This window comes from Patagioenas fasciata, chromosome 15 (assembly GCF_037038585.1).
Source record: "Patagioenas fasciata isolate bPatFas1 chromosome 15, bPatFas1.hap1, whole genome shotgun sequence".
In the NCBI taxonomy this organism is placed as follows: Eukaryota; Metazoa; Chordata; class Aves; order Columbiformes; family Columbidae; genus Patagioenas; species Patagioenas fasciata.
In genome coordinates, this window is record NC_092534.1 from 16,274,341 (window position 1) to 16,300,725 (window position 26,385).

A 26,385-nucleotide genomic window follows, 5' to 3' on the forward strand; every position below is an offset into this window, starting at 1 on the left:
CGTGTTGAAAGTGCTTTGTGTGAGACGTCAGCTCGGGGCTGTAAACAGCGCGTGGTTTTGCTCAGAGAAAGTAACAGAGCTGCCGCTGGCAGCGCTTTGCCGTGAGCCCGGGCTGGAAACCTCCTGGCACGGGGAGGGAGGATGGAGGGATGGAGCCCGTGCTGCTGGGCAGCCGTGGTGCGGGAGCAAAGTGAATCTGTGGAGCATTCCCACTGTAAGGAAAAACCAGAAAACCCCAGAAAAACAAAACAACAACAACCCCCAAATACCGCCACCACCACCAAAACCCCCCAAACGCCACCACCACCAAAACCCCCCAAACGCCACCACCACCAAAACCCCCCAAACGCCACCACCACCAAAACCCCCCAAACGCCACCACCACCAAAACCCCCCAAATGCCACCACCACCAAAACCCCCCAAATGCCACCACCACCAAAACCCCCCAAATACCGCCACCACCACCAAAACCCCCCAAACGCCACCACCACCAAAACCCCCCAAACGCCACCACCACCAAAACCCCCCAAACGCCACCACCACCAAAACCCCCCAAATGCCACCACCACCAAAACCCCCCAAATGCCACCACCAAACACCACCACCAAAACCCCCCAACCACCACTAAACACCACCACCACGACCCCCCAACCACCACCAAACACCACCACCAAAACCCCCCAAACGCCACCACCACAAAAACCCCCCAAACGCCACCACCAAAACTCCCCAAACAACAACACCACCACCAAAGCCCCCCAACCACCACCACCACCACCACCACAACCCCCCAACCACCACCACCACCACCAAAAGCCCTCCAACCACCACCACCACCACAACCCCCCAACCACCACCACCACCACAACCCCCCAACCACCACCACCACCAAAACCCCCCCAACCACCACCAAAACCCCCCAAACACCACCACCACAACAACCAAAACCACACCAAAACAAAAATTCCCCAAAACCAACAAAACAAATCAACCCCAAAAAATAACAACAAAACCCCACAAAAACCAAACCAACCAACCAAAACCCCCAAACCAGCAAGGAAAGGGAGCAGCGTAGTGGTTTCCATGAGCTGTTTGTTTTAATTCTGCAGTTTCTCAGTGCTTGGGTGTGATTTGCTGATGAAAGGTGGACGTTCACCTCTTCTCTTTGGGTGAGCATGGGGTGAGTTTTGGAGGTTTTGGGCATATGCAGTTGTCTGTATATTTTGTTTTTGTGAATAACTGCTGCACTTGAGGTTGCAAATCTGTTGATTTTTAGTGTAATTGGCATAACTATCAGTATAAACTAAGTCCTGTCTGTACTTTGCTTGTGTATTTATTTGATACCTTTAAAACCAGGGAACTCTTGCCCTGGTGAATGCTGAACTGCCCCATGTCTCCCTCCTCCTGTGCTCAATCCGATAGAGCAATCAAGTGCAATTCTCTTTTTGCTTCTTGGTCCAGAGCCGGACTGGGCATCCCACAGCCTGGGGATCTTCATCTGCCTGAACTGTTCAGGAATCCATCGCAATATTCCCCAGGTCAGCAAAGTGAAGTCTGTCCGTCTGGATGACTGGGACGATGCTCAAGTGGAGGTACGTGCGCCTGAGCCTTGAAATACCAGCGAGTTCGGGGTCACTGCGTTTTATCAGCAAAGCTGTAAAACAGGGGCCTTGCTAAAGATGATTCCAGAAAGTATGTCTAGAGAATTCCCCACTCGGAATGAGGTCCATGATACCGGTGGAAAAATGGAGGAGCCATTTCATGAAGAAGTTGTGAGGGTTTCCCCCACACCTGTAAAAACATCAATTATAATGTGTAGAAATCACTGATTTTTAAATGAATTGCTTTCTGTTGCTCATGCTACCTCCAGCCTAGACTAGACGGTAGGCTAGACTAAACCTCTAGTCTGCCACCCCTGCCCAGCTCAGCTGTTTCTGGCTTTGTTCCACTCCATGTTGAAGACTCTTGAACTTGCATCTTGAAGAGCTGAACCCTCACAGTATAAATTCCCTCTATTTATGCAACACCCCTGCGTAGGTTTGCGTGATGTTGCTAAAGACAAGGCTACCCCGGAAACCCGTACGCTTTGGTCGTGTCTTCATAGGCATGAAGAACGATACCAATCATTGATCTTTATCTTGGATGTTGTAGGTTTGAGGTTTGTCTGAAAGCCGCAGCCCATGGAGCCCTCTGTGTTACAAGGAAAAGAAACCTTTGTCTTGCATGGGCTTTTCCTTCCATGATTTTTGTTTTTAAATAGATTGAATATGCAAACCGGAGAAGCTCAAAACCATAAAAATAATGAAAAGTAACTGAAGGGTCAGAAAAAATAAGGCTTAGCTGTTTGTTATGCTCGTGTGCTTGGCATTTGATACAAGACAAAACATATTCAGCGTGGCTGCCTGGAAAAGGATAGGGGTTTACACTTGTGAGGTATTTTCACTAAATAAAATGCATGAATAGGGAAATACGTGGTTTTGTTTGCATTGTTCTCGACTATCCATTTTTATAAGGGCTCGGAAGGAGAGGAGCACACGGAATTTAAAAAAACTATCTATTTATTTCTTTCTTTTGAATGCTCCTTTCTGAGGCGGCTGGCTTGGCTTTGGAAAATAAAACTATTCTTTCAGCAAAAGTGATGTGATCCAAAGCAAAGGACGTATCGTCGGACACTGTTACCTTGCTGGAGCCGTAACACATGGAGATTTAAAGTTAGCGTTGGGTTTTGCCTTCTGGTTGGAGATTTAAGGTTAGCGTTGGGTTTTGCCCTCTGGTTGGAGATTTAAGGTTAGCGTTGGGTTTTGCCCTCTGGTTGGAGATTTAAGGTTAGCGTTGGGTTTTGCCCTCTGGTTGGAGATTTAAGGTTAGCGTTGGGTTTTGCCCTCTGGTTGGAGATTTAAGGTTAGCGTTGGGTTTTGCCCTCTGGTTGAAGATTTAAGGTTAGCGTTGGGTTTTGCCCTCTGGTTGAAGATTTAAGGTTAGCGTTGGGTTTTGCCCTCTGGTTGGAGATTTAAGGTTAGCGTTGGGTTTTGCCCTCTGGTTGGAGATTTAAGGTTAGCGTTGGGTTTTGCCTTCTGGTTGGAGATTTAAGGTTAGCGTTGGGTTTTGCCTTCTGGTTGCCCAATTTCTATGCGGGAATCCCCGGGAGGCACCGTGTCCCCATGCCTGTGAGTGGGAAATGCCACCGTGTGCTGCCTTTTGCTGCCGTGGGGATCGTGCACGTGTGATGGGGACACAGACCCATCCCCAGCGCCGTATTAAGCTGGGGGAGCCCTGGCAATAATAATCAGTATTAATTTCTGGGCCCTGGATTGCAGGCTCAGCGTTTGCAGCATCCCTTCTGTGCTCGGTCCTGGGGAAACCCCAGGAAGAGAACAGAGGCCCCATCCCAATAGCTTTTTTACTCTCATAATCAACAGAGGACAAGGGAAAATAGTTAACATTTTAAAATTATTTCTGTTTTTTTCTCTTCTTTTCACAGTTTATGGCTTCGAATGGAAACAATGTAGCAAAAGCAAAATATGAATCCAAACTGCCACCGTTTTATTACAAGCCAACGTTTCTCGACTGTCAGTAAGTAAATACCTTTGCTGGTAAACACCATTTATTTTTTGGTGCAGCTGCAGCGTCTGTAATAGTTTAATTTTAGCACGATACGTATTTTATTTTAGCCACAAAGGAGGTTTTGTTTATAAAAGACTCTGTAAAAAATCTTTGTTCTTCTGCACACATATGGTAGAGCTTATACTGCATGTGGGTTCCTGTTTAATCAGCGCAGTTGAGATGAGGCAGGGAAGTCAATAGTTTGTCTGTTCCCCAGACTCTTCCAAGTTTGTAAAGCTACAAAAACCTCAATTTCTACCCATTGATTTCCTTTGCCTTTTCAGGTGGTCCTGCATCAAAACAGAGCTTGTTTATCTGCTATGTGAGATGCCAGGTTACTTGGAATACAAAAATACTGGGGTTTAGTGCCAAAGTGGTGGATTTTAGTTTTCTGCCCAAATGGCAAATAATATCCTCTGTGAAGATGAGGGAAAATACACTGTCTCTCATACAACATAAACCTTCTGAGTAAGCTGGGGCACACTTTGGGGACCACGGGGGCTGCATGAGATACAAACCCTTAAGTAGGAGGGCTCTGCTGTGTGCCCCAAATCCCAAACCATACTGAAGGTGGGCCACAGGGGTCACGAATACAGATGCTAGTCCTCGAGATTACTATCTATATTTTGTAGTCTTCTTATAATAGCTATTAGGAAGAGTTATTGTCTTCCCACATCATGCAAAAAGCGTTTTATAGTAAAGACGAAAGACCTGTGACCCATCAAATGGTAAATCTGGGAAGGCCCAGGTGTGAGCAGCACTGCCTGGCCTGACAATAAAAACCCCATCTATTTATGCAGTGTTCCCAGATCCGGGTTTTAATCTAAAACGCCTTCTGGCAGCGGCTTCTTCACTTCCTGCAAGTGCAGAAATGATTTGAGGACTGGCAAAGCCACTGTATTGTGGAGGGGCACTCTGAGTGTGCCGTGGTTATTTTGCTAGGGTTATTTTTCTCAAGGAAAAATGGGCTCTCAGAAGTGGTCGTGCGGATAAGGATCTGAGAAGTCAGGGCTGTGATTTAGTAAGGACTCATGGAAAAATGATATCTCAAACCTGGAGGAGGTGGCCGGGGGAACTCGCCTTGTGACAGTCAAGGACAAAACCTGCTCCTGTCTGCCCACACCCAGATGACACCATTGCTGTTCAGAGGCTTCTGACCTTCCTGCAGCCTCTGGTGTGACATTGGCCCACCCGTCTCCATGCACAGAATCCTGCCTGTTTGTGCCCTGACCAGCAGAGCAGGCAGTCCAAGGGCACATCGCCCCTGTTACTGCAGGATTTGGTGGCCAGGTTCAGGATGTGTGTCTCGACATCCCCATGGGTGCCCCTTGCAGATGGCTCTAGCATCCTTCTCATCCCCCTGCATCAACTGCTTCTTGCATCTTGCTGTGTGAATAAGTCGCGCTTCTTGAGATGGTGCATCTACAGAAGGAAAATCACCGATAACATCTCTCTTTTGGCAAAGAGTTATTAATGCATATTTCCTTTGCCATCTCCTTAGCATCTTGTGTCCATCTCCTTAGCTTCTTGTGTCCCATGGTCTCTCCATGCTCCCCAGATGACCGGAGGAGTTGCTGGCTCTGTCAGATGCTGCCCATGGTGAACAGACCACCTTCCTGACCTGTCGTGGTCCTGAGAGGATCCAGTACCATGTTTATGTCACTGAGCTCCAAAACCCCAGCAGTTGGCTGTGCCGTTTTTAGACTTGCATGTACTTGTGATGTTAAGGATGGAGAAGCAACATTTTTCACCTCGTCATTGGTAGGAGAAACACAGTCCTAGGGGTTTTTAATTTAGTTTACTCCTAAATCACAGTTAAATTCAATTAGATGTTGAACTCCAGCCTTAGCTGCTGTTCTGTTTTGTCCTTACAGAGCAGAGGCCTGTCTGATAGCAAGGTGGCTCTTTTCCATGTCCCATCCTTGCTCGTGCTGGGGAAGCCGGGCTGGAAGTGGGACAGGTCCCTCTGCAGTGCGGGGGCTCCTGAGATCTGGGTGCAAATCCCACCCAACTCTCCTTGCACAACTCAGGCTGAGAGACAGCGAAAGCTCGCCCTGCAGCTCAGCTTACAAACCACAAGTGTTTTCATTCCTTCTGCTGTTGGGCTGGCAGGGATGTCTGTGGTTCGCTCTGAGCTGGGCTGGTTCGGCTTCCTTTGATAATGCAGCTCAGGCTTTGCTGCTGTGATCTTTCTCTTCCTGCGCGGTGCAGTGGCGCTTTGGGGAGCTGTGCCCCGCGGTGGCCGAGCTCCAGCCACAGCCCCGTGGCCGTGGGCACAGAGGGGCCGCGCTGGCACTGGGGCGGCCGCTCCATCCATAGCCCTTCCCGATGCCCAACCAAGAGGCTCATGGCTGGGCTTGTAACCAGGACCAGGGGGGTTAAGATTCTTTAGGTTGTTGTTGTTTCTCGTTCGTTATTTATTCATTGTTTGGGAGGATAAGGCAAGGCTAATCTTCCTGCAAGTGGCTGGAAGACCAATTTCTGACCCAACTTAGAATCATAGAATGTGCTGGGTTGGAAGGGTCCCACAAGGATCATGGAGTCCAACTCCTGTCCCTGCACAGGACACCCCACAGGTCACCCCGTGTGTCTGAGGACATTGTCCAGTCTCTTCTTGAACACTGTCAGGTTGGGGCCGTGACACCTCCCTGGGAGCCTGTTCAGTGTCCAGCACCTCTGGGTGAAGAACCTTCTCCTCATGTCCCACTGACCCTCCCTGGCACATCTGCTGCCATTCCCTGGGCTCTGTCACTGGTCACTAAAGAGAAGAATTCGGTGCCTACCCCTCCTGCTCCCCTTGTGAGGAAGCTGCAGACCATGGGGTCTCCCCGCAGCCTCCTCTTCTCCATGCTGAACAAACCCGGTGACTTTATCCACTCCTCATAGGGCTTCCCCTCCAAACCCTTCACCAACCTGTGGCTGTTTTGCACAGGGACAGTTTTCAGGCTGGATGCCCTGATTTGGGAGTTCTCTGGGCCGGCACTGCCAGGTCTCTGCCACGGCAGCAGGGTGCACGGGGATAGATGTGACCCCTTGCAGTAACAGATCTCCAGGCTCCGCTGCAGTGTAAACAGCTGTGGGTACATTGTGTGTTGGGAATGTCTCGAGGATGATGTGCCAGGTTGTATTTTTCTCTCTCTGGTTAGAGGCTCTCTGCGCCTTTCAACAAATACATGCTAAACAAGAGCAGGGGAGTGCTGCTTTTTAAAGGGATATATATTTAGCTTTCTCCCCGCCTCGCTGCAGTCCGGTCACTGCAACAGCACGAATCGTTCCCAGCTCTCAGCGCGGGTAGCGTGGCGATGGATGACACCTCCGGTTACCGCTGGCACCGTGCCGTTGTGTGCCGACCCACGTTCTGCAGCATCAAGAGGTTTTGGTGCTGCTAATTACGAGCACCAGTGCTGGGCAGCTGCAGCGCTGGGTGCGCTTGGTGGGAGCCGCTCTCGGACTTGGCGTGGCAGGATGCTGATGTACGAGCCGTAATAAGGACAGGCTGTTCCGTCATTCGAACCATCTTCATTTCATAATGCTTCATATGGAATCCCTCTGCTTTGCTTGCTTGAAGAACTGCAAAGTTCAGAGCAAGAGGGAAGAAGTGCTCGAGTGCCAGCTTGTCCTTTTTTCTTCTTGCTTATGGTGTTGTGTTTGCTTGGAAAATATGTGGTGCTTGCCTGCTGCATCTGGCTTCTCCATCCTCCAGAAACCCCATTGTGGCTTCTTGGCTCTGTCAGACACTTGGCAAAGGTTATAGAAGTTGGAGGGGTGCTCTGGAATTGCCCAGGGAAAACTTACCAGCTGTGCATAGGCAAAAAAAACCTAATAAAGAAAATCCCCTTCTGTCCGCTCCTCTCTTCTCATCTCCTGTCTGCAGCAGCTTGGCCTGTGCAGCAGGAGCAGTGAGCAGGGCAGCCCAGTTCCGCACCACTGGGGAGTCCCTGAGGCTGAGATGAATCCCAGAGCCTGGGATGTTCCTGCCCACCACAGTGTTGGCCCGAAAAGCCTTGGGTGAGGCACTTGAACCACAAAAACCCTCTTTGGATGGTCCCAGCCCAGCTTTGTACACCGTGGCAGCCGAGAGCTGTAAACCAGCCTGTTCTGGGGCTGCAAGCACAGGCCTGAGTTTTGGGTCACCAGCGAGCAACAGGTAACATTGCTTTTGAGTAAAAGCAAAGGAAAAAGGCTTTGTTCAGCCGTATGCTTGGCTGAAATCTGATAGAAGATGACTTTTACTTGATTCAGGAACACGGAGCATCGTTCTGCAGAGCTGCGTATGAGCTGCAGTGCATCGCTCTGCTCCTCTCGCTCGGCCTGGATAAGTGGGAGCTACATCTGCTCCTTATGCAGAATGCTTACATAGAGTGACTGCCAGTACATTGGAGTACTTGGGTAGGAAAACTGGGACAGAATGAAATCATATGAGTTGTACTGGGTGGTCGTCTTATCTGGAATGAGATGAGGCATCAGTCAGAGACTAAGATTGTATCCCAGCGAGGTTCACATCTTGGAAGAGTCATCTGTATAGTCATCTGAAGAACAACAGTTATTAGCAGAAGTGGCTCATTGTATTGCAGCATGATTAAAATGTGCAGAGAGAAAATTGCCTAGTAAATCCCTGGACTTTTTTTGCATACTTTATCGCTTAAAGTTTGGTTCATTCGGTAGAGGAGATACCAAGCCCACCACCTCAGTCTGGTGTCTGAAGGTCAGTCTGGCCACCTCCCCTCCCATGCACAGGGCATAATGATGGTCAAGGATGCAAACTTCTCACCTGATCTCCTCCGTTTGCTGGTACTTCATAGATAAGCTCCTTTAATGCTATATGTCCAGAGGGGTCAGGTCAACTGTTCCTGAGTGGTGGAACCTCCTGTGGTGGCTCCAGCTGGACACACAACCTTGGGAGGTCTCTGCCCGAGCATCTCTGCTCTCAGCTGAGTGCCTGAGATCTGCCCGCTCCTTCAGTCCAAACCACCCACGGGGTCTTCTCTGCACTTTACTCATTTTTAATTCGTTGTTAGCTCATAAGCCTGTTAATTCATATCAATTCCTTTAATTTTTCAAAAGAAATTGCTACAAGGTTAAGATAGTACCGACACAGGCTGTTTCCTGCGTGCTTTTAATCTGTGTTTAACCATTCTGAAACAGCATCGCGGTGAACTGGACCATGCATGTAAAACAACCACACAAAAAAGGAACTGCTTAGTGTTTTAATTGAGTGTGTTGTGATTTTGTGTACTCCAATTCAGCTTTAACTTATTCAAACCCATAAGGCAAGATTTTTTTATGCCTTGACAGCCCCAAATCCTGCCTGTTTGGTCTCCTCCAGGAGCTTTTTGTTGGCCACTGCTCTTGGGGGGTGTGTGGGACATTGCTCCTGGGGCTCTGCAAGCCAGGGCCATGCACATAGCACTTGGAAGAAGCCCCCCAGTTGTCTTACGGCTCCACAAAGCCATTTAGAAGCACGTCCTCGCAGCCAGGACTTAGGAGATAGGAAAATATGCGGAGGCAGGGTGTGAAGCTCGATGGGCTTTTGGTCCGCGCCGCAGTGGCCCTCCTTGCAGTTTGAGCAAAAATTTGGTCTTGGACTTAAAATTTCCTTAAAACAGTTGTTTGACAGAAACTTGGCATAGCTGGGTCCGCAGAGCTGCCTGTGGAAAGCAGATTGTTTTGTGCTGGAAAAACCTCTGACATATTCCAGAAGCTACAAATTTGGGTTTTGGAAACGGTGCTCCTGGATGACATTGATTTCGTTTCTCTTTGTTGGATCTGATGGTGGCTCACGAGGATGCAATCAGAGGCTGGTAGCGGTCGGTGTTTGATGTCTTTTGGGCCACTTTCACCTCTGGCTGGAGCTTCTTGACTGTTGTACATCTCCAAAAAGCCGTGTGGCATTGGTGGGTGTGCGCTGTAGTGAGTCCCAGCAAAGCCAGCCCAGCTGAGGGCCTTGGGTAACAATTGGAGACTATAGATTTTCTGGCCAGCACTCCTCCATAGAGTGTGATGAAGCCATGCAGCCACAGTTTGATATTAACCTGCTTGAACGGCTTTTCCCATGGTGTTTATTGTTGCCAGTGAAGGGCTTTGAGTACACGGGACCAAGTTAAAATGGCTCTGCTGGCTTCTTCTGAAACCTTTCCTGCTGGTCCTTTGACTGAGAACACTTGTATTCGTGTGGGTGGCCAGGCAAGCAAACAAGTACCTAAAATGAGCTTTGGAGCTGTTGGTGTTGGCGGCGCTTTGTCAGCCGGTGGACCCGCCGCCTCCTCGGTGCAGCCCCATCCCATGCCATTCGGAGGATGAATTTTCCCTTTTCTGTTGGAAATGTGGTTTTTTTCTTCATTTTTGTTTGTTTGGGTATTTTTTTGTTATTTTATTTTGCACCTAGATTTTTATCTTGATAATTACAAAGGCGGTTCTGTTCTAATTGCTAACAAAATGACACGTTCCCTGTAGCCAGCAGCCTGCCAGACTTTAGGTGGGCTGTTAAAGCTTGTGGAGTGGATCCTGAAAGCTGTGCATCTCTGCAGCTTAGGAATGCTGCAGTTCTATTTTTCTGACAAACACGAAAGGTGTATTTGCTGCATTACCCCATCACTAGAAATGCAATAAAATACTGTAATGTTATTGCCACTGTCCTTTCTGTTCACAGAACTGTTGAAATGGAAGTGGGGGGGTTTGATGGAGAGTCCTGTGTTCGGTGTGTGATGTCCACCCCAGGTCATTTGCACACGTATTCACCTTAGCAGAATCAGAGAATGATTTCAGTTGGAAGAGACCCTCAGGATCATCGAGTCCAACCATAAATACACTTCAGCTAAAACACGGCGACAGATATTGAAAAGATCTCTGAAGGCATGCTTCAAATGAAATGGAGATCAGCCCCAAAGTCCACTGAAAATGGTGGAGAGACTGTAGGGTTGAGGGACCTCTGGATGGGCCCTGCTCTCAGATCCTAGAGACACCAGAGCAAATCCCTGGTCCTGTTTAAATTCGTCCAAGCCATGCCAGTGAAACTGGGTTTAACCCTGGGCTCAAAAGCAGATTTTAGTGGCAGGATTGCCTTCAGTCTGTGATAGTGAGCGTGGTCAAGTCCCTGCTCAGCTTCTCTGTTGTGTTGAAGGGAGATGCCGGACTTCTCGCCATCCTTGTTGGCTTTTTATTTTGGTTTCTTTGCTGGAGTCGTTCTGCTTTCTATAAATAAGCACTGCAGCAGAAGCTGCAGCTACCGGCCTTGCGCTGAGTTGTCCTGAGCGTGGGCTGCCCTTGGCGTATCTTGGGTTTTTTGGGAAATTATTGCTGAAAAGCCTGTGTTTGTGACGCTGAGGAAAGGGGAAGAAGGTGTGAGCTGTCGGGAAGCGCTTGCTGCGAGCTGGGAAAGCGGCACGGCTGGAGACCCGGCTGCTTTCGGAGCTGCCATCGAGCCTTGCGTGGTCTCCCAAACGCTGGGAGAGGTTATCGAGAGCTTTTTGCAGCTTCTTAGGATTCCCTTTTGGACGAGGCACCTCACGGCCGCACAACTTGCACTCTCTTGCACCAAAGCTGTGCAGATTTTGCCCCACAGGCAGGAAACAAGTCACTGTGGAGCGGTGTCCCCAGGGCGAAGAGCCGCCGAGCGTGTCTGTTGTACTGTCTGCATTATACAGCACCAGTGTTTTCCCACTGCTGCACGCGAACCTTAATTTACACTGTATTTAAACATTGGTACTGTAAGGCTGCTTTCCAGAGACCCAGAACAGCTGCAGCTCCTGCTGAAGTCAGCTGGAGCTGGGCGTGATGTGCATTTGCTTCCTTCTCATTAAAATCCTGATAGTCTGGTTTAAAAGGTCTGAGTTTGGCTACGGTGCTACTGCTATAGTAGCCAGGCCAGGAGAATTGCAAGAAGGGTAACAACTTTCAGTATTTTTATTGAATTTTGTGGTTAAATTTTGGTGGCTTTGAGGAGTGGCGGAAGTATAGAAACAGGCAATTAAGTGCTACCTTTCGGGTCATCAATCTTTCACGTGTGTTGTGGATATCAGATGCAGAAAGATCAGATCCCGCTCAACCCAGAGGATCCCCCTTGCACACTTCTACAAAGCACATCTGGACCTCCTGAGCTGGGCTGTACCCAAAGCAGAGGGTAGCACAGGGTGGTGGCAGAAGGGAGATGGGTGCTCATCCTCAGAGATCGCAGTCAAACTTGCAGATGTGTGTGTAACAGCTGAGCATCAGCCGTGGAAACAGGAACAGAAGGGGAAGGGCAGAGCTGGTGCATTATTTCTGTCACAGCAGAAGCTCACGGTTGGGTTTGGGGCGCAGGGAGGCGATGGTGCTCCCTGGGCCCTGTGGGAGAAGGTGCCTCAACCAAGGAGGTGAAACAGCGGGTGGGACAAAATATATGTCATTATTTCTTCCTTTACTGCCAGGAAACCGGTTACAACCACAGTTCTGCTTGAGTAGTGCCTCTTACAAATGTGTTTGCTATACCTGCGTGCCTGCAGATGAATTTTCATAAGCACTATTAACACATTTCCCTTCTGTGAACATTTCTGGAATGTGCCTGCTGAGAAGATGGGGTTAAATCCGCACGCTCACACACCTATTCAAACATACCAACAGTTTTCATTTGTGGAGAAGTTGATGCGTGGAGGTGCGGTGGGTTTTACAGAGCACCCCCAATGCTGGGAGATCTTTTACTGTCGTCAGTGCAGGCCACTTCTAAACGTCTGCTGGGAAGCTGGGGTGGCACATGCTTTTATTTCTGTGATTCCTGTGATTTCTGCCTACTTGGGCTATTTAAGGTTCTAGGGCAATGAAGAACTAAGTGCAGTTAAAAACAGTTTGAAGCGATTTGTAGCATATTCGAGGTCTAAACTAATTCATTAGTTCCAGCACTCATGCTAATATGAAACAGCATTTATAATCTTTGGGGTACTTTTTTTCGTTTTCGGAGGTTAAGGTCTTGGTGTAGAGGTCACCCCTCCTCGGACTGGGCTTCCTCGCCTTGTCACAAGTGTCATTTTAACCTGGCACATCACCGTGTGTCCGTGCATGACAGAGACAATATCTCTGCGTCTTTGGATGCCGAAGGGCCATCGCGTACGTGCATCACACAAGGGACACCCAGTTTCTGCTTCCATATCGATATTTTCAAGGCGAAGATTTTTCTTTTGTGTGCAGTTTGTTAGTTGGTTTTGTTTTTAAACCAATGTCCTTTACTGAAGAATGTAGTGTGGTGAAATTAGGTTCAAAATCATTCAAATACTGAGAGGATTTTGCACAGAGGCTGATTGGGTGGGAATGGGCTATTCTGCTAGATCTATACCTTTTATTTAATAAATTTCCAATAAGACTGGATGTACAAGGAAATGATTTATTGTTGGACAACAGTAAGCAGAAGAAACCTTTGTCTCCAGACTGTAATGCAATTTTTGGAGGACTTTAACATCATACTTGTGTTTTGATTGAAGAATGAATGATTCTGGATCCTTCCTTAGCATATCTTGCACCACATCTCCTTTTCTGTATCTTTTTTTCCCAGACTGCTGCGGGAACAGTGGATCAGAGCCAAATACGAACGAAAGGAGTTCATTCACAGCGAGAAGCAGGAGCCTTACTCTGCAGGTAGACACTTTGGGCACATAAGTTTCTCGATGTCCAGCACCTTCCATGCTTTTCATCTCTGTTTATATGTTCTTTATACTGAGTGTTGCTCATGTCACTACGTAGGAGGAGAAAGTGTGGTCTTTTGGGAAAGATCCCTGCTGGCATTCTGTGTATTTGTTTGGGAATATTTGGAATGTTAATACCTAATGGAAATAAATAGGTTATCAAGATTCTCTCTGAGTTCCATGGGTTGTTCACCAACGGCAAGTCAGGTAAAGTACCGGTGAGTTTGTTTCTGGTAGCCGGAGGTGGGAAGCTGGGTTGAAATAGAGATAAGGGTGTTTGTCTCATCAAGGTGACTTTTGCTTTGGAAAGATGAAGTAGGATTATTCGCATGGTTTGGTTCATGGTAGATAAGTGTGCCAGGTCCTCCACTCTTCCCAAATCTCTGTCTTTCCACAACACTTCAAGAGCGACGGTGGCCTTGCCAAGGGCTGGTTTAGAAGAGCAGTGGACATTGAGACACAGGGCTTGGCCATCTTCATTGTGTGGCCGTGCCAGCGTAAGGACCGCCATGGAAGTTCATTACATTAGCTGGGTTTTTCTGTACTATATGTAAGTGGCATTTAATTTATTCTGCCTTTTAAGTAGTTGACAGCAGCTATGTGCTCGGATGACTCTGGGATAATTTCATTAGCAAAGACCGTGTTACAGATGAAAGGTTAAAACGTTATTTTCATGCCGCTTTTCAAGACTCATAATAAGCAGGTAGCTCCAGCAGTTTGCTGTTATTAAAACCACAATTAAAATCTGATCTCATGTATTCTCAATTTCTGTTTAGAGCATTTCTGCTCTTCTGTTTTTGTGTGTATTGAGGCGTGCACACAGTGTGGCTGTGGTATCCATATTCATATATAGTACGATGGGCATGTTTTTATTTTACATTTTCACAGTGGTCTGCTGTAGTCAGACATTTTCTGTTAACATGAAATAGTTTGTTTTCTTGGATAATATTGGAATATATCTGCCAATGTGTTTATAATGCTCACCCAGGAGTTACGTTTCCAATTTATACCATGCAACTTCTAGATATAAAAACCCAGATTCCACTAGGTACTTCAGACAAATGCGTAATTTTAAGCACATGATTAGTCCTTTCAACTCCAGGAAGAGCGTGTACCTGGTTAAAGTGAAGTAGGTGTTTCGGCGCTGTGTGGGAGGAAGGGCGGCGTGTTCTGAGCTCTCCGGAAAATATTATAGGAAGAGTTCAAATGAGCATTTATTTCTAGCAGTGTGTTTTGTAGGTGTTCTTCAGTAATGTGGCTGCGTAATATTTAACTGCGTGGTGAAGTGATTGGGTTTTCTCCCTTCTCTTTGAAGTTGGAAAGCTGTTAAGTGCCGAATAGAGGAGAATGGGGTGAGCGTTGTGATGAGCAGTGCTCTGGAGGGGAGGGGAGGCAGGCTGGTGGGCACCTTGTAGGTTGTTTGAGTGCTTTTGGGTTGTCTATGGTCTTTGAGAATCGTGCCGTCGTTAAAATCCAGCGTAGGAGCTGTGCAAATGACCTGTGCAACCGGGATGTGATTTGTTGGTTCTTCTGGGTGGTGAATTCAAAGGGGAGCTTCGGCCAGGTTGGTTCCTCCTTAGAGTGACCAGGTTGGTGTTGCAACAAAACAAAGCTGGAGGGACACACACCAGACTTCCAGTGGCAGCTTTTTCCTGTGCTGACCCACGACGGTGGCTGCACAGCCACACTTCACCCGCGACAAGCGGTGCTGCTTCCTCGGGACTGCGTGATGTAACTCGGTTGATGCTGCTGCTTTCAGCCCTTGGATTGTTACACCAGCAGTCGGTTGCTTCCCAGGGTCGTGGCTTGAGAAGGAAACCCAGAGAAAATCCTGTGTCTTGGAGAAAGCAGCACACTGGAGATCATAGAATCATTTAGGTTGGAAAAGACCCTTAAGATTGTTGAGTCCAACCATTAACCTGACATTACCAAGTCCACCACTAAACTATGTCCCTAACAGACGTTCCCATGTGCGTTGGGACAGTTCTCGTACCGCTGGGGTGAAATGGGGCTGTTCCATCGTGTCGTACGTGGTGCTGAATCTTTTCCCAGCTGGTGCAGACCTGTGCCACCAAAGCCGGTCTGCACCACCCTGTCCATGAGCCCTCCAAGGCAGCCTTGCAGAAGCAGCTCAGCCACCCAAAGCGTCCCGGCTCTGCCCTTCTTGCTGCTTGCAGGGGTCAATACCACTTGCTGGCCACACCAGCGGCTTGGAGGATGGGGTGGACCTCCATGGCTGGGAAGCACAGGGGATCTGGGCCATTGCTTTCCACCTCCTGAATGCACCGAGGTGGGACCGACACAAGGATCCTTCCTGCTCACCCAGCACGCAGTTTGTGTCTCACTTGAATGTATGTATAGCTCTTTTTCTTTCTAATGCTTGGACCATTTATTTTCTCACCATTCTGAATTCCCTGGAGGGGTGTTAGATTACCAGTTTCTAAGCATGAAACGTTTTATTGCTAATAGAGACGTCAGCATCCATTTTCTCATGTTTGAAAGATTTAATTCCACTTTCCAATCTCAGGGGCAATTTTGCATTCTGGTATTTGTTCAATAATTGCATAAAAAAATAAGAAAATGGTATCTTTGAGTAGTTTCAAGCGACAGCCTTTTCCAGGCAGCCTGACGAAACCCTGGTCAGAAATTCACTTGTCTTTCAACAAATCCTTTGGGGAGAGACTGTCTGGAGCCGGTAGATGCCAAGCAGAAGCTATCGCAGCCCAGCTGACAGACTGAGGAGAAATGAGTCTCGGGACGGAGGTGTCAGATGTGCGGGTCAGAGCCAGGGTGGTCACGCAGGGAAGGAGGATGCGGCAAACCCTTCAGCTGCTGGCGGAGAGTATAGATATGATATAAATAAGAGGTGGGGAGGGGGATGCAAAGCCAACAGCTGCCCCCCGAACTGCTGGGGAACATCTGCCCAGTGCGACAGGGCGTGATGCAAGGTAACAGAACCAGAACTGGGAAACAAAGACGCTTTGTGTGTGCAGAAAGGCCCAGTGCGGGCAGTGCTGGGCGTTTAAGCTGGTTCTTGAGCCTTGGTCTGGAGAGGAGCTGTGGTCGTAGGTCCTGGCTCGGTCCTTGCTTTAGGTGTCCTCTCTCGGGGATCGCTGTGATGCACACGGTCATGGCCATCCACCCTCGGTAGAAGATTGTCGTGGAGGTTCCTGCAAGGGAGCTTTGCTAGGTTTTCTTGCTCCCCCAGGAAGGCTTGGAGCCCAAGCCCATGCGCTGCTCACAGCTTCCAGCTCCTCTGCCCCCAGTTAGTTTTTCATACTCTGACGGTTTCATTCCTCCGAAAGAGCCGTCGTTATTAAGTATATTAGCACCATTGATTTTAGTGCAAGGAGTCAGTTTTAGTTCAGATAGTGCAGGGAGATTAGTAAAACAGTGATTAAATGCTTCGTTGATCCACTATCCATTCTTAGATACACCCTTTTATATGTTTGAGCTCTTAATTCAGCTGTAGTATGAGCTACATAATTTGTTCTCCCTAGCCAGATTTTATGTAGCAAAACATTATTTACACCCCAGCAATCCCAATTAACGCCGTGGTCCGTGTCCCTTCCGCTAGCAATGCGTTTGTTTCACAATGGCACAGAGTAATACCGGTTTTAAGACCCTCGCATTAACATGTTTCAGGTTGGCTTTTATCCCTTCTGATAAATGAACTGGCTAAATTACTGTCAGTCTCCAGCTAATTATCCCTTTTAATGGAGTTTGATGGGACACGGGCACTGAATTCTCGAAATGGAGGATGGTGGTAATTGCCATCAAAGCCTGGGTCTGGATCTTGGGGCAACTGAAAGGTGTGATCATTTTTAAAAGGATTTTGATGAATTTTAAAAAGCTCGGACATTTTCCCCTGCTGTTGATAGGCAGCAGCTACAGCAATGCTTCCTGATGAAAGTTAATTCATCTGGGTGCTTTTAATTCCTCTTAATCAAATGGATTTATTTTAACCAAGGGAGGCATGGAGAAAGCAAAAGGAAACAGTGTTTGCAGGGCTGGAGCATTATATAATTATAAACCGGTCAAGGTACAGCCGCTCTAATGCATCTCAGGCCACAGATGGGAGAATGGAACATGCGTGAGGCCAAGAGAGGGCAAAATGGAGTCGTTTGCTCCTTGAACTTGACTTTGGCTCCTGACAACCCACCTCGGCACCACCGGGGTGCCAGGAGGAATCGGGGCCCTGGGACAAGCTGGAGCCCAGGTTGGGAGGAGTTGTGGGCAGGGAGAACACATCTTTGGGTCTTTGCTTTAGCGTTAGCAAATGAAATGGGAGAGCTCTTAAGAACAGGGTGTTTAATCCCTTAATGCTCGTCAGGAAAAATGGCTTAACCTCGCTGTTGGGATGTGAAAGCGCCTGTCCATGGGATGGATGTGGTGGGTGCAGTCGGAGGGGGCTACGGGTGTCTGCAGCAAGGGACAGAGATGCCAGGCTGTGCAAAAGCAGCAGCCACCCTGTCCTTGAAAGCATCGCCTGATAGTTCAGCAGTGATTTATGGGCTCTGAGCCCAGGGTGTAGGTGCTTTCCCTCGAGGCAGGGGATAAACTGGGCACAAACAACAGCTTCATTGAGTGCAGCTTTCTGCAGCTTTGCTGCAAACGCCGCCGCCTTGTGTTTCCTATAAATAGGCCAGTAAATCTTATTGCTGTTAATTTATCAGATGGCGGAGGAGCAGTCGGGAAGGGAGAAGGTTCGCGGTAGGATGCAGCTGATAGAAGGTGCTGCCCCCAGCTCCGCGCACCAGTGCAATTCCCTTGCAGCAGGGCTGGGGAACAGCGGTTTTCCCTTGCTCACAGCAGATGCTTTTGCACCTTTCATGGTGAAACATTTGCTTCCCAAAGGCATTTAGGATGGGAATGCATCACTTGCAAGGGAGAAGGATAAGAAATGCCAACAAACATCACTGCTTTCATTCTCAGTCATGGGAGGCTGGAGCTCCCCAGCTGATGTAAATTGTCATACGTCCCATAAAAACAGCAGAGGAATTCAGATTTACACCAGCTGAAGATTTAAACGCTGTGCTTTGGGGTGGAAGTTGGAGAAAGCCGTGATTATTTGATTGATAGTTATATGGATGGACTATTGAGTGAGATAACACGGTGTTAATGCAACCTTAGATGACCTGAGAGCTTCCACTGGAGCAGCTGAGAAAGCTAGAAGATACGGGCAAGGTTTTGGGCATATTAGCAGAGTCAAAGATGCTTGAGGCTTTAGCCTCTGTTGGCTTGTATTCCTGTGTTTGTAGGACTACGGACTAGATGTTAATGTCGTTATTCAGGTGAGCTCTAGGTTTACCCAGGTAGTTACAAAAGGCAGCGCTTGTCTGAAGGTGCCTATTTGCTTGTGCTGTCTTCTGTCGACACCCTAAAGATTACTTGACTTATATGTTATTCTGTATTTGTCTGCAAATATGATGGCAAAGGAAATTATGAGACATGAAAGAGTACCCTAAAATAGTAAAATCTGTTAATACGCGCTTTCCATTCCATGTGGTTCTTGCATAAATTGGGCAGCATTCTGAATTAATTTTCCCCTGCACTTGCACAGTTGGAAGGAGCTCTGGCTGCAAAGCACTGGAGAAAATGCATGGGACATAAATATGTTCTTTCTCAGTGTGAGGAAGATACCCTTATTAGTTCAGCCTGGCCTGCGGTGATGCAATGCAGTTTATTTTGGGCCGGATCAGACAAAGCAGTGAGCAGCGTTGCAGTTAAAACTCAGTTGTTTTAACACCCAGACCTCATCCTTTGATGTCTCTTGCCCCGTTTCAGGAGGTACCTGTGTCAGAGCGACACCAGCTCTGCCGCGTGTTGGGTTTTTTTTGGTTTAGGTTGGGTTGGTTTGGTTGGTTTTCAACCTCAGAAGCAAAGCTCCTTTCTCCTGCTGCACACGCTGCTGCATTACAGGGCTGAGCAGCACCTGGAGAACAAGCCTAACAGGGCACAGGTTTTACTGCAGATCAGACGTCCCGTAGCACAGGAGAGAGCCAGAGCAAAGAAATCAAGCATCGGCTTAAGTGCTCCTAGTGTCATTTGCTAAGGTGTTGATGCAAATGGTCTTCGTAGTCCCACCAACCCCAGGGAGGTTCTCCTGGCTTTTCCCAGGTGAAGATCTGTGGGTGGTGAAGGTGATGCTGTGCTGGGCACCATACAAGTGCAAAGCAGGATGGCGATAGCGGTGCAGCTGAGGTCAGAGCAGGCAGATGCTGCTGGCTCCTGGGAGAACAATGAGGCGGGGGGGGTTCTGCAAAAAGCAGGGATGAGGCTGAATTTGACACGTGTAAATTATCCCATTGCTTTATAAGTGTAGTTTAACAACTACAGGGAGCTACATCTGGCTAAAATTGTCTAAGATGCTAAAAAGTCAGAGGAGGAGATGGGTGGACAATGCTCGCATGAGCTTTGGTTCCTTAGGAAACCGAGCTCATAAGAGCACTGAGAGAAAAAAACGCATGATAAAAGCAACTGTTTCAAAGCTTACCAGCGATAACTCGCTGGGCTTTGTGTGCACCATAGGACAGAATGGTGGTGCAGAAAAGGGTCACCTGTCCAGCTCGCCCCTCGGCAGCAGCACCTGGCGAGGCTCGGGGTGCACCGGAGCATCCCCTGCCCTTGGGGGGTGTTTGGCTGGGTTGGGATTTGGGTGTGTCTGAAACAACCTGCCATCCTTTCCACGCTGTTTGAACACCGCTGTGGCTGCCGCTGCGGGGGCGGCTGTACCTGCCCACGGTGTAAGGCACCACCTCTCCTGACCAGGCAGATAAATCCTTTAGCTTTTATTTCCCACTTCCACCTTCTCTCCCTTTCCCCCGTCCCTTACCCGCTTACAGCATCTCCTCGTGATAAAACCAGCCTTCGGTGTCAACGCGGGGCTGAGCGGTGCCGCCGGGGCTCCTCCTGCCCTTTGTTCCGGGGCTGCGGCACAGACCCGGGCGCAGGTCCCGGGGGTGTTCGGTCCCCGAGCGGATCTGCTGACTAACGTGACCGGCTTTGCAACAGGGGCTCGGAGCCGTTTGTCACCCGGCCAGAAGCGCTTTATTAAGAAAAATCAGTTTATAATCTCCGCTACCCATCCAGTGCTTTAAGCGGTGGAGAAATCTCTGCAGAGCAGTTGCAATGGTTTGTACTCATGTACCCAAAAAGCCAGTGGTGGCCATGGAGGCATTTCTGGTGACAGCAGGGAGATTGGAAACGTTGCTTTATAAACATTAAGTTACATTAGACTCTGGTTACCAGAATAAGAGATTTAGAACCACATAATGCTGCAAAATCGTGTCACCTTTGAAGCCCAGCCTGAATTATGTGTCTGTAAAGTGAATAGTACCATACAAATAACAAATTAATTTTCTTCTCATTCTGGTTTTTTACTGGCAAGTTTCCCATAATGCCAGTGACTTGCCTCCTGATTTACACCATATATAGAAATATAGAAAAAGCCTAATTATAACTGGCTCTTCTGACATTTTTGAGCTGAACTTCTGAACACACTGGCTACATGTGTAATCTTGATCCAAAGATCTCCGTTTTTCAGGAGTTTCTGTGGCTGAAAATCTCTATTTAACCTCAATGTGCATACGGCTGATGCACAGAGCTGTCAAAAGCTTTAGCAGGCCTTGATCTTAGCCCATAGAGAGGAATTTTCAATATAAAGAAATCAGTTAATTTATTTCTACTTATTAGCCTCAAAGAGGAGTTGCTGCTTTGCTCTGACTGCTTTTTAACGTCGCTGTTATCTGATGCTGGTTGTAAAATGGATTAAATCCTCCTCTGATGCTTGAAAGGCTCAAGTATTAGAGCTGGGCTTTGAGGGGAGCTCCAGCGTTTGCTGCTGCTGTCCCGCTTTGATGGGAAGGGCTTATTTTGGTGATGCGGGGCTGCAGCGTGCGGTGGGAAGATGCAGCTGCTGCGAGACCTGCAGAGCACCCCTTGCTGTGAGCTGCCCTATGCTGCTGTCATCTGAGCTCCTCTCTCCTACCCCTGCAAGCAGACCCATAGAGGTTGAAATGAAAAGTAATAGTAGTGTGACTAAAAAGCAGCAAAAATCAGAGTAGCCCAGCGTTTTGTTGAAAATTGATGCAGAACTTTGCGAAGCAAAGGTTTGGATGTGAAAGAGGAGGTGTTTTGTGGTAGGAAGTCGTGACACCAGTTCCCTGCAGCGCGCTGGTGCTTGGTGTGCGCGCTGGGATTGCATCACTGGTGCCTTCTGTTAAATCACGGTTTCCAGTAATTTCCCAGCAGCTGGTTCCGGTATTTGGCTGAACCGAAGCACCAGGTTTGACTCTTACTGGATTTTGGCGAGATTGTGTTATGAATCTCAGTGCTCGAACCTGCCATTGTCTGTAAGGTCTTGGCTGCTCAGTCCCAAAGTCTGGCTGCATTTTCACTCTCCCCAGCTGAAACAGCAAACGGTTCCTCTGCTTGGTGCTGATACCCCCTTGCAGTTTGTGTTTGTACCTGGGGGAGCTGGAGGAGGTGGCTGGATTTGTGTCTGAATGAGCAGCCCAGGGCACAGGGCCTCTTTGGCACGGACCTCTGCCCCGTCTCAGTGTCCCAGGGTGTTAAATGGTTTGGCACTGCAGTGTGCAGGGAATTTGGCTTCTTGGCTGGGTTTTGCAGCCTGCCGGGAGCTTGGTGCTGCGCAGCTTTGCCGGTGCATCTCTCGTGGCCATTGGAACAGCGGGGAGCGTGGCAGGAGGACAGGTTGAGTGGTAGCAGGGCTCCAGCCCTCTCCGAAAAGGCTGCAAACCTCATCGCTGTTTGCATTTCAAGGGAGTATAAGAGCATTTTTGCATTTCAAGGGTGTGTAAGATCATTATGCACGGATTGCATCCGTGCTCAGACTGCTGTACCAAAAGTGGAGAAAGAGCGTTTAGCGGAGAGGTGGGTATGTGAGCGGATGGAAATTGCAAACACGAAGTGTCTCCCAACCCAGTATGGAGGTAACAGGAGGCCGATGTGCAGTTGCCAGGAGGGGGTTAAATCATGAGCATCCCTCCAGGGAGCAACCTTGCAGGGCACAGAAACCTCCTTCTCATGCTGCTGGGGCCACAGAGAGGGCTCTGTTCTCCAGCACTGACATCAGCGGCCGGCCGACGTGAGTCATGCGGGGAGCCAGGCTCGGCGGGCGCTGCGCTGCACCCCAAACGGGCTCCACGCGCCCGGGGAGAGCTGTTAGACATCTCACTTAACGCTGGGGACGGTGCTGCTCCACAGCACACGTGGCTCCGGGCGAAAAATGAGATGAGTGAAGGAGGAAGCTCTATGGAGAAGTGTGTTCAGCTGAAGCAGACAGGGCACTGTTTGCTGATGCTCAGCCTCCTCTTTGTGTCTTTCCAGTATAATCCCCATTACACAACTCCCTGTCAGGACTTGCTCCAGGAAACCTTTCCCCATCCTCTCCTTGGAGGTTTGAGGGAAATGCAGTCATTGCTTTAAAACAAACGGCTACTTCTTCCTCCTCCTCCTCAGCGTGCCCTGACAGCGCTGCTGCGGGAAGCGGACGGCGGGTGATGCTTTGCAGGTCACCTCTCTGCAGCCTCACCCAGAGCGGAGTGGAAACTCACAACAGCCTGTCTCCAGGGTGAATAAATATTGAGCCAAATTGCCTTGGAAGGAAAGGGATCCGCGTGAAAAAACCCACTAAAGAAACCAGCAGCAGATATAATCCCCAGCCGAGTGTCGGCATCTGCTGCAGCGTCAGCAGTGGAGAAGGTGGGTCCTGCTCGGCCCTTGCTCCAGGTAGCACCTTTGCAATACAAACGATTTACACATCAAACAGGGGCTTTACTGCAGGAAGGACAAGGCGCATCAAAGAGCTGTTTAACAAACTGAACTAGGGAGGAGGATGCAACAGCAGGTCACAATGTGCTTGTCTTCTTACTCCTTTGTCTCCTGCAAGGGGCTCAGCCTGTGACAGGGTCGCACACGTGGCATCGCTCCTGTGCCAGGACGCTGACGTTTCAGCGGGGTGAGCATCCTATGACCAGGACCTAGAGCAGCTGTTCGGTGCCTTCCAGGAGCGTTTGGAAGCGCTGATTCAGACTCAGTGCAGCCCTCTGAAGCAGTAATGCCCCCTCCTGAGCCTCCCTTACAGCCAAAAGAAGATGCTGTGCTGTTTCCCAGCCTTGCTGAGGAGGCACCACACAAAGTTGCCACTGAAAGGCAAAGAAAAAGGCTCTAAATGCAAAATCTTTCCTTTTAGAGATAAATCTGGTGCATTTTTTTTCTCTCTCTCTGTGCTATGGCAAGAGCCCAGCCACTCCTGTTACGCTTTCCAGGAAAGTCATGAATGTTGCAGTGATGAAGTGATGGGGTGGTGATGGATCTTACAGATAGCTGCTGTAGGAAGAAAAACATCTAGCAAAGAGAATTACACTGATGCCTTCAGCTGCCATAAGGTGTAGGAGCATTTAGGCAGCCAAAAGTTGTGGACAAGGACCTGTGTGTCCGAGCTGGAGCGGAGGAGGAGGAGGAACAGTCGGCTCTGGGGGGGTGGGTAGCAGCACCGTGACCTGAAGCTGGATGCTCACAGCTAGTTTAGGATCCAGCTGTAATTTTAACAGCTGGTTCTGTCAAGCTGCCTTCAGCACAGCTCTGATCCAAGCTTCTATAATTAGCCAAAGAGCAGCAGCTCTCGTGCGAAAATCAGAGCAGCAGCGATGCTGGAGGCAGGGGAGGCCGAGCGGCGGAGGGGGGACCTTGCGGGAGGGGAAAAGGGCTGGCCCATGAAATTTTAAGCAGTTGGGGTTTGGTCCTTTTTTAATCCATCTAAGCACTTTGTGCAAAATGTTTGGTTAGGTTTTATCCCCTCAGCAAAGCACACCTAAGAAACGTCGTTTCATTTCGCATCATCCTTGACGGAAATACCTACATTTGTCAACCCGAATCAAAAGCGTTTCATTTGTGGTCAGGCCGAGGTCAGTCGCGTTTGCTGAGCTCGGGCAGTTTCTCACGGGGGAGATGGTCTGAGACCCTGCATTCCCGCGGCGGCTGGATGCGCTGCCTGTGGTTTGGGATGTGCTCCGGATGCTCCTTGGAGATGCCCTGAGGGTCAATCCACCCAGTCAGTATAGGCCATAAGATCAATAAGTGTGTGAAACACCCCAGTTATAATTAGCATGAGTCACTCCCGTCCTTGAGCTTTCCTTATTTGAGGTCAACCAACTTGAAATGCTCTATTTCAATATTGCTCAGGCTGCCTGTTCCTGTAAACCTAGGTTTTTACGGTCGATAGATGGATCTGTACTAATTAGAGAGAGCTAAACAGAAACATGAGGCTGGTTCTCCATGCTTTTGATAACAAACATTTCGGGAAAGAAGAGGGGAACCATCCCTTTCTGTATCTGATGGGTTGTGAGGGTAGATCTCGGTGTCCCGGGTCTCCTGGTGTTTCTCAGTGTTTTTATACTGTGCGCGTTCGCGTTCCCTGTGTAGTGACACAGGACCAAAAGGCTGGTGCATCCTTCTTCTGCTAATGAGGGAGTGACTAGGAAGCAATACGATAACAAAGTACATGGAAAATGCTGATTTCATGGCAGCGTGTCCCAGCTTAATTAAATTTCAGTTAAAGAAAGATCCGTTTTATGTCGGAGACTGCGCAGGGCCAGGCAGTTTCTGCCTTTCATCAGATAAATCATCGTTTTCCAGAGTGAGGTCAAGTCTTTTTCTGGAGTTTGCTGAAGATGTAGTTGAGCCTTAGATCAACTTCGACCAAGAAGCGTGAGAGTTTGCTGATCCCTCTTTCTGACACCAGCCTGTCTGCATCTGCATTTTCCCCCTACAGTGAACTCGCCCGAGTTTTCACCTTGCAACCTGATACAGCAGCAGAATTGTCCGTACCCCAGCTCTTGGGCACTCATGGTGCGGTTGGACTGCGAGGTGCCTCCCCAGCTGGCTGAATAGGACTGGTTTCAAAACATTGCTGCGGTTGAGGTGCAGACGCAGCAGCAGGTCCATTTTCATAACCAGGGCAGCCCTTCAGGGAAATTATTTGTTGCTGACACGCCGCATAACCGTATATCCCCAAAATACCTAAAAGACGAGGAGGCTGCTCAGCAGGGAGTGCAGAGGCTGGAGGAGGAAATTTTAGGATAGCAAAATCGATGGAAGTTTTGGTCGATGATTTACTGGGACAGAATTTTGCCTTGATTTGTATAATCAGAGGAGTTCGTAGAGTGGGATTGCGCTACTCCAGGGGGTGGTAGTTTTAGAAAAAACAAGATGTGGAAATGTCCTCGTGCAACCTGGGGGTTGTGGCTGCGCTGTGTCCTCCCTCCATAGCACGGCTGCCAGTGCATCCTATGTGAGCTGATTTCTGCAGCAGCTGCAAAACCAGCAGCCAGGAGAGCAGCAGGTCCTAAATGAAAAAATCCTCCTTTCCCTGCATAAAGCAATAGCTTTGACTGTGAATGTGTTGAACGCTCCGGAATAGACGATCAGGAGCTGTTAGCACCACAGCAGATGTGCTTGAAACCATTTGGATTTCTCTTCAAAGCAAACAAAGAGAAATGTTATGTGTGTGCGAGGATGGGTTTCCGTGATTTATGGCTTTATGGCAATGCTGCCTACGTGAGGGGAATGCTTTATTCCGGGATGCCCCAGAGACAGGGTCCTAAACCCGTCTGAAGTCGGTGCTGGACTTCTCTGCTGGCTTCTGTAAAGCTCTGTTGGGGGGTTAAATTCGTCTCATCCTTGCTTGGATCGATCTGTGTGAGCAGCTGCCCAGGCTGAGATTTTAGTTTATTGGTGTAGGTAAGAACCCCATCTAAAACCATTTTGAGCTCAAAGGATGTTTTAGCCTGATCCCATAGCTGTGGCTTGAGGCTCCACAAGCTGCCCGTATGAAATCCAGACCTTCAGATGGTTCTGGGTGCTTTGCAGTTGTTTTGAGCTGAAACCTCAGCAGCCCGTAGGTTGGCATCGCCCATCTGCAGTGCATGTTGAGGGTGAAAAGGCTCCTCATCCCCACATCCCACGTCTTTTGGGGTCTTGCTTCTTTGCTTTCTGTATAGAAGTCATTGTGGTTGCAGCGGTTCCTCCAGGTGCCAAGCGAGACAGCTGCAGCGTTAGTGTCTGTAACTTGCAATGGCTGCGGTGAGGACTCTTTGGGGTGTTTGC

General features: G+C 48.8%; 1 protein-coding gene across 2 annotated transcripts in view; it reads left to right on the forward strand.

Annotated features, from left to right (window-relative positions):
* ADAP1 (ArfGAP with dual PH domains 1) overlaps positions 1-26,385 on the forward strand; it is a 54,057-nt gene that overhangs the window by 8,857 nt on the left and 18,815 nt on the right. The window contains exons 2-4 of one of the 2 annotated variants that reach the window (XM_065850424.2): positions 1,463-1,593; positions 3,483-3,574; positions 13,125-13,207. In XM_065850424.2, coding sequence (XP_065706496.1) covers positions 1,463-1,593; positions 3,483-3,574; positions 13,125-13,207 — 306 coding nt within the window. The remainder of the gene's footprint in view (positions 1-1,462; positions 1,594-3,482; positions 3,575-13,124; positions 13,208-26,385) is intronic. The other variant, XM_071815050.1, reaches the window with a different exon arrangement.